This window comes from Cryptomeria japonica, chromosome 11 (assembly GCF_030272615.1).
Source record: "Cryptomeria japonica chromosome 11, Sugi_1.0, whole genome shotgun sequence".
NCBI lineage: Eukaryota > Viridiplantae > Streptophyta > Pinopsida > Cupressales > Cupressaceae > Cryptomeria > Cryptomeria japonica.
In genome coordinates this window covers 137,026,552-137,038,223 of record NC_081415.1, presented here as the reverse complement: position 1 = coordinate 137,038,223, position 11,672 = coordinate 137,026,552, and the positions used below count along the sequence as shown (strand labels likewise).

General features: G+C 32.5%; 1 protein-coding gene across 5 annotated transcripts; it reads left to right on the top strand.

Moving 5' to 3' along the window:
- The first annotated feature begins 6,005 nt into the window (after nt 1-6,005).
- On the top strand, nt 6,006-10,738 carry LOC131032656 (cytokinin riboside 5'-monophosphate phosphoribohydrolase LOG1). Of its 5 annotated transcripts, none has more exons than XR_009103494.1 (8): nt 6,006-6,105; nt 7,637-7,818; nt 8,053-8,150; nt 8,396-8,426; nt 8,997-9,096; nt 9,271-9,341; nt 9,597-9,682; nt 9,987-10,738. XR_009103494.1 is itself a non-coding variant. In XM_057963693.1 (8 exons), the coding sequence occupies exons 1-8, from the start codon at nt 6,063-6,065 to the stop codon at nt 10,080-10,082; spliced, it is 765 nt and encodes a 254-aa protein (XP_057819676.1). In that variant the 5' UTR covers nt 6,006-6,062; the 3' UTR covers nt 10,083-10,738. The 5 variants fall into 5 exon arrangements, 4 of the variants coding, with proteins under 4 accessions (XP_057819676.1, XP_057819678.1, XP_057819680.1 ...); XM_057963693.1 differs by having other exon boundaries at nt 9,539-9,682; XM_057963695.2 differs by lacking the exon at nt 6,006-6,105 and adding an exon at nt 7,145-7,299 and having other exon boundaries at nt 9,539-9,682.
- The last annotated feature ends 934 nt before the right edge of the window (nt 10,739-11,672 follow it).

Sequence of the window (11,672 nt, the reverse complement as noted above, 5' to 3'; positions counted from 1 at the left end):
CCCTCCTCTCAAAGTTAATGGAGGAAGTTGTTCTGCTACTTAACTTCCTTACAAATATCAACCTATTTTGTTTTGTCATTAATGTCACTGTGCTTTGAAAATGGTTAGGAAGTGAGTGTTTTGGTGTTGAGTGATCTGGTGAAGATGTTGAGGTGTTTTCAGAAGGATGGTGTAATGGAAGTTTCAATATACAATATTTATGTTGGAAAGAGTTTTTAATTTACTTGTGAAATAATTCCTTGCATTCCTTCGGTATGTGAAGATTATCTATTCTAGATATAATGTTTATGCTCTATGTATATTACACTATTAGATTTGTAGGTTCTCTATTGTTTAGATGGTAGATTTGGTTGTTGTTTCTGATAGTATGACTGTCTGTTAGAATACGTCTGAAGAATGCTTGGTGGCTTCTAGATATGTGGATTCAAGTGGTGTAGTTTGGAGAACATTCTTATGTGGTTTGTGTAGAGTTATAGTTCAAATTTCAGGTAATGATTTCATTGGCAAGTGGAGTTATGATGTTCTAAGTTTTGTGTTGTCAGCTAGTCTTGTTTTTGGTTGACTGTGGTGATATATCCTACTTGGATCATATTCTTTTTGTTTGGATTTTCTTCAGCGAATGAGTTTGGTTAGTGTTTTGGGTCTCACCATAGCATGTGTAGACCCATGTAGTGTAATTTGTATTAGAGTTTTGTTTTTGGACCAACTGATTAACGTGATCTATTATTTATCTACATGTTTATTTTGATGTCAACTTTGAAGGATGTGTTAGCATGCGCGATTCATTGGAATCATTTGGAAATGATGTGTTGTGATATTTTTGGGTCGTCTCTATCTTCTAGAGTGGAATAGAATGAATAATTAAGGTCTAAGTGGCCAAATTCATGTAATATTGTTTATTATGTCTGTGACCGACCTTATTCAGGGTTTTAATGATTAATAGATCATATATAAAGGAGTACAGATGTATGAGAACGTATGAGAGGAGAATTATTTGACAAGTAATGGATGTTAATGATTTTCAAGAAGATTTGATGTTTTTCTGAGTTGTGCAAAGAATTAGTTGTAAAGAGCTTTGATGATGATATCTTCAGTATGATAGTGTTCAAATATAGTGTTTAAAGTCAGTTGTGTTTTCTATGATATTGGTTGCTTGACACAGTGGTTCAGGGATAATTTCATGATCAAGAGATCTTGATCTTTTTAATTTAGGTATTCCTTTCTCTGGTGGAAGACAGTGGGTCTCTTGGTAGCTTTCTATATATTGCCTTGAGACAATGTATTTCAGTTTTGCAAGTCATTTGTGTTTTACCCTAAGGTTGTGCACCTTAGTTTTGCAAGTTCTCTCAGAAGTAGTGGGTTCTAGAGGCTACATTGTAATAATTCCTCTTAGGAAAAATGATTTTTGTGGACCCAATTGATTGACCCCCTCTCTTAGTACCTTGGTGTGTACAATAGGAGCAAATTTGAAACCCCCATCTTCACAAGTATCACCTCAAACCACTTGTCTCCAATCCATGCTCGCACATGTGTGAGAATGTAACATGGAGGAATCTTGACCCTTCATCTCATCTCTTAATCTCCTCCATCTACTTATCTCTTCTATCCATTCCCAATTTTTCTCATCTCATTCCATTTTCCATTTTAAGAAATTATCATCCATTAATCAAGTATCCCCACCTAATCCGATCACTTATAAAGAGACTAGGGTACATATCCATGTAAACCAATCCTAGCCCTTGATCTCATGCCTTCAATCTAAGCCCTCCATGTCCAACTTGAAAATATTATTTAAGAACACTTTCCAAATGGACATGCAGATCATTGACATGGATTAATCACATGTTGTCAAATTTAGTGGTAGCATAGTAAAGAGAAATCACACTTCAACACTTCAAAAGTTGGAGCAAATCACAAAGAGCCTATGGATGTTTGATGCTTTTGTTTTATTTTATTTTGTATTGTTATTTACTTCTATTTTATCCTAGCTTGAATGTGTAAGTTGCATTTGAGTTTGAGTTTTATTATGTCATTTATACATATAACTCTCCATTATAGCTCGAGTTTGATGTCCACACTACTTAATGAAGGATTAGGATCATGACTATCTTTTGGCATAAACCATAATATGACAAGAAGAAAGTAGGGTTAGATTAGAAAAATCAGAGGTAAATCAAATTAATAAATAAATATAAAATAGATACCCTAAAGTTAATTTAAGGATGGATAAAGTGCATAATAGATAGAAAGTACATTTATAAGAACCAAAACATAAAATAAAGGTATATTAGTGAGACATAGAAAAAATTGAATGTGCACTTGAAAAATTATAGATAATAAAATCCTAATATAATGAAAAGTTCCCTAGAAAGAAAACTATATTGTGCAAGATCGATAGAATTCACCAAATATAAACAAAAACAAACTTTCCTTACTGGTATAACTTATGACAATCAGCTAAATACAAATAATTAAGCATAAATTAGTTAATATTAAATGGTGATTAGTAGGAATTATAAAGTAGATAGCTACAACAATTATTTTAGGAAAGTAGGAAGAATGTAGGCCTTTGATGAAGATTATAGGATTATATTAGTGTCTACTTAGGAAATGTGATCACTCTATGGTAAAATGAATTAGAATTTGTGTCTGGTCTATGCTCTCTTTGAGATCAAGTAAAAGGTGTTGGTCAAGTTTGTATTCATAGATTTATCCTTTAATTCCAAATTTAATCCTATACAATGTGGAATTTTTCTCTTTTATTCACTTGTACAATCTTGGTTTCTCTTTTCTCTTTTTTGATATCTAAGTACTAACAATATTCACAAATATTGAGAAAGGGTTGTCATTGAATTGCAACAAGATATTTCCGCCTAGGTTAACCTCCTAAAATGTGTGACAAAAATAAAAAATAACAAGGGACCTAAAATGATGTATGCATATTTCTTACTCCTTTTAATGCTTTGCATCTAGACATTTTTTTATTTATTGCTCCCTTAATACTCTAGAATGAGAGAGGAATTGTTAATTTCAAACATGTAAAATGATTGCTAATGAATGTCTTTAAATACTAGCTCATAGCATTGACTTTTGCTAAACATGTGCATTACTAGTTTATGGTTGGAAAATAAAGGGGTTAATTGACAAAAAAATGAATTTGAACAGTAAAAAAGGAAGGATCAAATCTATGACTATGAAAACAACCTTGGATGAATGATTAGATTTAGTGGGTTAAACAAGATTTTCAATCAGGGAAACAAATACTTTAATTGCTCCCTTAATACTCTAGAATGAGAGAGGACTTGTGAATTTAAAATATATAAAAGGAATGCTAATGAATGTCTTTAAATATGAGCTCATAGCATTGAATTTTACTAAACATGTACTTGTTGGCTTAGGATAGGAAAATAAGGGGGTTAATTAGCCAAAATGAATGAAAAAAAGGAAGGATGAAATCCATGACTATGGAAATGACCTTAGATGAATGGTCAAATCTAGGGGGTTAAGCAATGTTCAATTGGGGCTAACCCACCCTTATTTTTGCGTTGTATACAATGAAGCTAAGATGAACCCTTAAAATTTGATCTACCATACTAGTTAGACCAAAAGAATTGATGCACAATTTTAATTATTTTGTCATAACCACTTTTAGATGGTATCGAGCAAGAGGAATAGTAAAAATTTGTTTCCCTAATTGAACAAAAACAAGATGTTTAATTGGGGAAACGAATACTTATCACTTGATGGTAAAGTTAAAGTGGTTAATAAAATATTTTGGACTTCTCATATTGACTATTCCTCTTGCTTGATGCCATCTAAAAGTGGTTATGACGAGCTAATTAAAATTGTGCATCAATTCTTATGGTCTAATTCAGATGGTAACTTAGGTTTTAAGGCTTCATATTGGATTCATTGTATACAACCCAAAAATAAGGGTGGGTTGGATTGTTGGATCCCAAGATGCAAGGCTCTTATTTATCAGCAAAATGGATAATTAGAGTTGTGATTGGTGATGAACCTTGAAATTTTTGGGCTAACACCATATTGCTCTTGTTGCTGCAAATAATAAATGGCAAGGTGTGGGTTGGATTAATAACTTATGGATGTCTCATTTCTTTTGGTTAAGGGCTTCATTTTCATTGCAATCAATATGGAAGGCTTGGCAACGAGTTTGTAATTTTTTGAAATGGAAGGATTCACTACAACATGGATTTAATTTTGGTTCTTCTTCTATTTGGTGGATCAAATTATCACAATATCATGGACAACCTCTATCTTTCCCAAACAAGCTCTATATTTCTTCAAAAAAGGGGTGCAACAACTTAGTTCAATCTATGGGATTTTAGTTCTTTTGATTGGGTTGAGTAGGAAGGCATTCAAACATCGTTTAGGTTTTAAAATATGTCTAAAGGGTTTCTCACCTTTATTAATTCATTGTCTCATGTGGATCTGATCACGAAGCTATGTACTCCTCTTCAATGTATTGTTTTCAGATATTGGTTGTGGCTTGGGAAAAATCCATTTTTTTATTTTGTTTGAAGAAGATTTATTTGAATCCTCTCCCAAACATGAAGCTAAATCCAAAGTTGAACATGAAATGGGGCTGCAAATTTAAAGAAAAGACATGGATAAAACTTAGTGCACAAGTCTAGAAGGCCAAAGATGAGGCAAAAACTCAATGTGGAACACATTTTCTAGGATTATTTTTGGGCTAAGAAGAAGTGGACTTCTATTTTGACAACTTTATGGCATTTTTGACCATGTGTTGGGTTGGAAAGAAGTTATTTTCAGCACTAGGTTTTCTAAGAACATTGTTGTTGATTCAATGAGACAAACTATCTTGGTTCATATTTGGAAAAGTAGATGTTTAGCTATTTTTTTAAATCATATTACTCATCAAGATGTAGAAAAGCTTCAGTTTTACTGTTATGTTATGCTACAAATTGTTTTCCTTGTGTTCTTAGTTGAAGAAGGAGACCACCTACAACAAGGTTTTGGAAGAGATAAAATTTCAATTCATTCAAATGCATGGAACCGATGTTAAATGTTCTAAACAGTTGCAAAAGCTTTTCAAATTTCATGTGTAACTTGAGAACAACTTATGTTCATTTCTTTGTTGTTGTATTAGCTAGTTTCAGTCAGTGTTATGTTATTTCGTGTTTGCTCCTGATCAATGTTGAATATGTGTCCTAGATAGCTGCAAAAAATCTTCAATTGTATATGCAACAACTACTCATAGTATTACTATTCGTCAGAGTTGATTTTCTTCATTTCCATTGCTGTTCTTTGAGCTGCTATCTTTTTCTTTAATGTAATCTGCATTGTTCAATAAAAAAATTCTAGGGGTTTAATGCTATATGAAGGTATTTATAGAAATAGGTGCAATAAATGTACTGGAAGACACATATTTTTGGGTATGTGCGTATAAAGATTATGCCGAAAATAAATAGGTGGAAATATATTAATATAAGAATAGATAAAAGCAAAGAGAATAAGTTCAACTTTAAACAAAATTTTGTTGTTTGTTGAAATATACATGTAGTGAAACATTTTCTCAAAATTAATACAAAATTAAATTAAAAATTACATTTACTATTGCAATTATAAATTGTATAAATTTTCTACCTATTAACAAAATTATTATTTTTAATTTATATATTTATTAAATCTTATATAATTATAAATATAAATTTTATGTCAAAGATCTTAAAAGCCAATAGCAATGATCTAACGAATTACCATTTAGCTTTTGATTTTCATTCTAGCAAAAATTCCTTCTCCATCCCTAACTCTTCATACACTGTCAAACACATTATACCAAAAAATGATAGTTGGCTACAATGTTTGTTGGGTACCGAGTTTTTATATTAGCTTTATAGCAAAAGAAAAAACAATGAAAAAAGGATGGTACAAAAAAATGATTCCGCATAACATAGAAAAAAACATCATTCTAAAAGTTGTATTGGAATTTGGTGCATTGACAAATTACAAAGGGTAAAGCTGAATCCAAATCCTGCATTTCGAAGATAGACAAAGGACTGAAATCAAACATTAGCAGCCATATGCATTCAAAGATATGCATGTGCAAATTGGAACGATTCAGAGGTTCTGAATTATGTTTTGTCTGTTGTTTTTTGGTATTTAGAACACGAGTCATTCTCTTTGTTATCTCTTTCTTTGGGTTGTTAGCAGCTTTAGAATGAACAGAACAAATTACGAAGTGTTAGGCCTCCGCTCATATTCATTTGGGCCACTGACAATTGTACTCCAACCATTAGTTTATCATATTTTTTGCCTCTTTTCTCATCTCTTGGCTGTTCATGATTGAAGGCCAATCATGGTTTTATATACATATAAAATACTATGTGCAGGCAGCTTTCGAGAATGATCACTGCATATATGATACAATATAGATTTGTTTCTATACTTTCTTCTTCTAACCAACAAACCAAGGTGACTGACAAAAATTGTTAATTTGCTGTTGTCCATACTTGACATTCGAAATTCTGACCACTGTTTCTCTAGTTGACAATTTATAATTTGACAGTGAATAGAACACTAAAACCATATTTTAATGTCACTTGCTTGATTTTAGATAAACTGACCAATAATTTAATCTTTGGGGAGGTTGAGTATCAGTGGAGAAAGCAGGAATTTATATATTCAATTGCTTTGACTTTTAAATTCAAAATTGATGACTACTATATCTTTATGCTAAATGATTACCTAAAAAACCTAATGTTTTCTTCGCCTGCCTTGAATATGTGTTTTCATGGCATTTCTTGCGTCTTAGATTAAGTGGGTATGCGTTTTCATGTCATTTCTTGCATCTTAGATTAAGTGGGTATGTGTTTGCAATTCTTGCATCTTAGATTGACTGGATGACAATTTAACCTTTGAAAAATTACCTGGGTACTTTTGAGGTAAGTTTGAGTAAATTGAAATTAAAAATCTTAAAGTTTATATACATGTCATTTTGATAATTTTGTACATAGAAAGTCCTATGTACCATTGACTTGTCAGAGGTGGGTTTTGCAAATAAACAGCAATATCTTTATGTCCCCACATGAAAAGTTTTAGTCAAGTTGCTGTTCAGGCTAACTGTAAACAGGAGGATAAATACTTCGGTAGCTTCAATCATTTGGTCTTTGGATTTATATTATTTTTTAATAGACATGTGAAGTAGTCTAGGGTTTGGGATGGATTGAAGGGCCATGTTTGGTTGATTATTAGTTGTATGCTGTTGTAATCCCATACAGCTAACACGTCAAGAAAGGGATGTAGCTACAGGACTTGATGGTGAGGGAAAAAAACTTTTTTTTTTCATTTGGCATGAAATTGTCCAGTATGGTAGCTATCTGATGAATTCCTAGAAAACCGGGCTGCTATGAAAGTTAGTGATCATGAAGTCTGGAGAAGAGAGAAAACAAGAATAGGACAAGTTATGGTGATCATGGAGCTAGACTACTATAGAACTTAGATAAGCACAGATGCAATCAAATGTTTATAGCAAGGCATATATGAACCTTGTGTTTGTTTCGCTTTTGGGTTACTAATGTTTTAGCTCTATGTGTTATGATATCTTCAAGGTTGAGGATGGCATATAATTGATATCTGTGTTGGATCATTTCTGCAGGTAATTGGATGGAAGATAACAAAGCCTTAACTTGTTACGAGAAGGATTCTGGTGGGAGGGAGATGGAAGAAAGCAGCAGCTCTAACACCAGAAGGTTTAGAAGAATCTGTGTATTTTGTGGGAGTAGCTTTGGCAACAAGGAAATTTTCAGCCAAGCTACCCTTGAACTAGGCAAAGAATTGGTACACAGCTTTTTTGGTTCTCTGATACGGGCTTTGTATTTTTGGTGCTGATTTGTTTGCAGTCAATAGAGATTGATTATAGGAATATACTTTAACTGGTAGGTTTTCCATATAATCTCTTAAGTCCTGATGTTTTCTAGATTGCATCATTATAAAGGAAATTGGTATGCATGGTATGTCTGAAATGCAGATATGGGTTTTGTTTAGTCAAGATATTTTCAATATGCTATGCAGGTGGAGAGAAAAATCAATCTGGTTTATGGTGGTGGAAGTGCAGGATTAATGGGCTTGATTTCTACAACTGTTCATGATGGTGGTTGTCATGTGCTCGGGTAAGACGTCCCCTATTAAGCAAGATTTGATGTACTCCATGTAGGCATAAGGAAAAAAAGTCCCTTGCAGATGGAAACAGTCTACATGATTCCAATCGCAAGTTATATGGTATTCCAGGCATAATTTTAGTAGGGTATTCCCTAATGCAGTTTAGATAGGCATCTGTGTATTTAGTTACTTATGTTGCTCAACATACAGCAAATTAATATATGCCTTGGTTTGTACGTGTTAATGTGTTTTGCAGAGTTATCCCGACAGCCCTCATGCCCCTGGAGGTACTTACCCTATCTAACTTTACCCTGGCAAATATTTAGTGCAGCCTGTCTGTACCACACACTTGTGAATAAGCTCTATTTTAAGGCAATTTGCCCAAACACATAAATTTTTAGTACATAGCTAGCCAAACGTTCATTGGAAGTACATGTAACTTCCATGCTTTCTGCAACTAATTTATATATATAAACCCTTTTTTTTTCTGTAAATTTGCTTGTAACGTCGTTAACTTGTCAGAGAACAAGTTCACAAATGTCCCCACTTTTATTGAATCGGTACAGTTATAAATGGACTGTACTAACGAAACTCTCTGATTCTTTACATAATCTCTTCATTACTTTTCCTAATTTTAAGCCTTTTCTTTATCGCACCCTTGAGACTGCAGGACGACAGGAAGAATTCAACTAATTTGATGAGTCAATTTATGTTGCAGTAGTTAGTTAGTTTTGGAGTTTGGGGAAACAGCAAAATTGAATTCAAACTGTTTTTTATCATTTAATGTCATGTATTTCTGGTGTTTTTTAGTTTCTGCACGAATACTTTAACTGAGCTGATCATCGATAGTTTGGCAGATTTCTGGCCAAACTGTGGGCGAGTTAAAGGTTGTTACTGATATGCATGAGAGGAAGGCAGAAATGGCCCGCCAGGCTGAAGCATTCATTGCTCTCCCTGGTAACATCTGATTATAGTTCATAACAAAATTGACCAATACAATTACCTAATGAAACAAACATCTTATCGTGATGGTCACCTGTAAATTATTCATAATTCATAGTTATACTGACCTAAGAGTCAATCAATCTACAGTTTCGTGCACTTGATTTCTTGGAAACTTGGTGACTGCAGGTGGCTATGGAACACTAGAGGAAGTACTGGAGATAATTGCATGGTCTCAGCTTGGGATTCACGATAAACCGGTATTACTTATAGATGAAAAGTTAGTTGCTTGTTCAATATATCCATTTAAGATGTGCAATAAATGAAAAACTGCAATATTGTGGACTATTAGATTTTGAAAATCTATTTAGGATCCCAAGTCCAATATTATAGACTACTAGATTCTTGGAAGTCTAATTAGAAATCTATGATGCTAATACAAACTGAAATTCTACAGGTAGGTTTACTTAATGTCGATGGATATTACAATTCCTTGATTGCCTTTTTTGATAAAGGTGTTGAAGAGGGATTTATAGATCCTGCTGCACGCCACATATTTGTATCTGCTTCAACTGGAAAGGAACTTCTGCAGAGATTGGAGGTAGGTAGGGATGCTTAGTAGTTTTAGCAATCTAACATTATAATCATTTATCATTTGTCAGAACATTTAATACGAAGCCATTCCCTTCTTAATCAGTTATTCCAAAATGGGACATTTTTAAGGAATACTCTAGTTTAACATGCTCGAAATTTATAGTGGTAGCTGATTTGAGGTGGTGGTCGTTTCTAACAGATCAAATGGGTTTCACTATTTTGGCTAAGAGTAACATAATATATAATCATGGATTTCACTAAAACTTTCCATTTTAGCATAGATTTTAGAATTTGAATGTTGTTTGTTGCAGGGATATGTACCCATTCATGCCAGCGTTGCACCCAGACAAAGCTGGGAGATGGAAAATCAAAACTTAGGATATTCCAACGCTCCCAACACTTCTTGACAGTGGTTTAAACCCAAATATTAGGCACTGATCAGAATTCATTTGCTCGAAAATATTCTAAACTAAAATTCCAGGCATATTTCCAAAGTTATGTTTTTCATCCCAGCTACCTAGTCATACAAACCCATTTGTTGTATAGATCTCTAACTGTTATCTAACCTCACTTCACACATTTCTGCAAGTAATAGATTGGTTTGTATTGTTGAGCTGCACAAATACAGAGCTAGGACTATTTGGGTTAGCGTGCCTGATAAAAATTGGCATTGCAGAAGCAAAATGCTATCTGATCTGTATGAGCTGTCAGATTTTACTGTCAGTTTTCTTGCTATCGTGGATGTAATAGTGCTTTTAGGTACACTACTGGCCAAAAGAATTCAAATAAAGGTTATTGTATAGAGGGTTTCACGTGAAACTCATTGCCACCCAGGGTTTACATTGCAGAGACAATGAATCATAATCATCATCTTAACATTGAAATTATTACAGGAATCTTGCAGGCCTTAGCTGCACAAAACTGGAAGACATGTACTCTACTTGATTTGATGGTACTTGGCATTTTCTCCCTTGTGCCTGAATTATTTTGCAAATCAAGTACTATATTCTGTATTCAACAAGGCATGACTGTTCATTCAATCTGATTTGTAGGTATACTTTAATATTTTTGAATTTCATGTTAGACCAGAGTTGGAAAATATAGGATCCTTCTTATAATTGCATATACAATTGTTTCCAAGAATCCCTTTTCTGAACGTTAAGCTTCATGTCTTTGATATTTTACAAATAAATTGTGGTTCTGTAGTGTTGAGGCAGTATCTTTAAGATTGACATTGATGGTAAACTAAATTTGGCAAACCCATATTAGCTTATCAGTTGAATCTGCTAAAGATAAGCTTCATATTAGTTTATGATTTGTAGTGGCTAACTTAAGAAATTGAATTAGTTCATGCCACTAGTTTATGATTTGTAATTGCTAAATTAAGTAATTGAATTAGTTCATGCCACGCTACAACTTTGAGGTAAGTTGAAGAAGAAATATTAAAATTTTACAGAAGATCTGAAATAGATTATAACTGCCTAATCAGATTGGGCTATTTATTGGTCAACTGTTTTTCTATTTGCTTGATAGTTTTATAGCACTTTACATCCCTGTCAGCATGATAATTCCTATTAAGGAATAAGATATGATGCCTGTGTTTTCTAATAAACCATATATATATACATATATTAATCTATTTTTATATACGAAGTTGGTGAACATTTGTTAAATTTTAACAATTTTTTTATAGAATTCTGAATAAAATATGATGATTGATTGTTATAGATGTTTTAAAAAATTGTATGTTGTATTTGTATGATTTGTTTTAATTACTGTTATTTATTATTGAACATATTTTTTATAATTATTAGTAAAAGAGACAAGTAGTTTATTTATTGTTATTATCATATTTTTTAGTTTAATGTTTTTAAATTAGAATATAATTAGCATATTTATATTTACAAAAAACTTATATAAAAAACATTAATAGATATCATTACCTAGAAAATTATTTTATTTTTTCATTATTTCATTTAAAAAATTATTATATTATT

Excerpts from the sequence above, each read along its gene's own strand:
- LOC131032656 (XM_057963693.1), top strand. The coding sequence starts at position 6,063 with ATGCATTCAAAGATATGCATGTGCAAATTGGAACGATTCAGAG. Across the intron at positions 7,819-8,052 it reads TTGAACTAGGCAAAGAATTG|GTGGAGAGAAAAATCAATCT; the intron begins GTACACAGCTTT and ends TATGCTATGCAG. Across the intron at positions 8,151-8,395 it reads GGTGGTTGTCATGTGCTCGG|AGTTATCCCGACAGCCCTCA; the intron begins GTAAGACGTCCC and ends TGTGTTTTGCAG.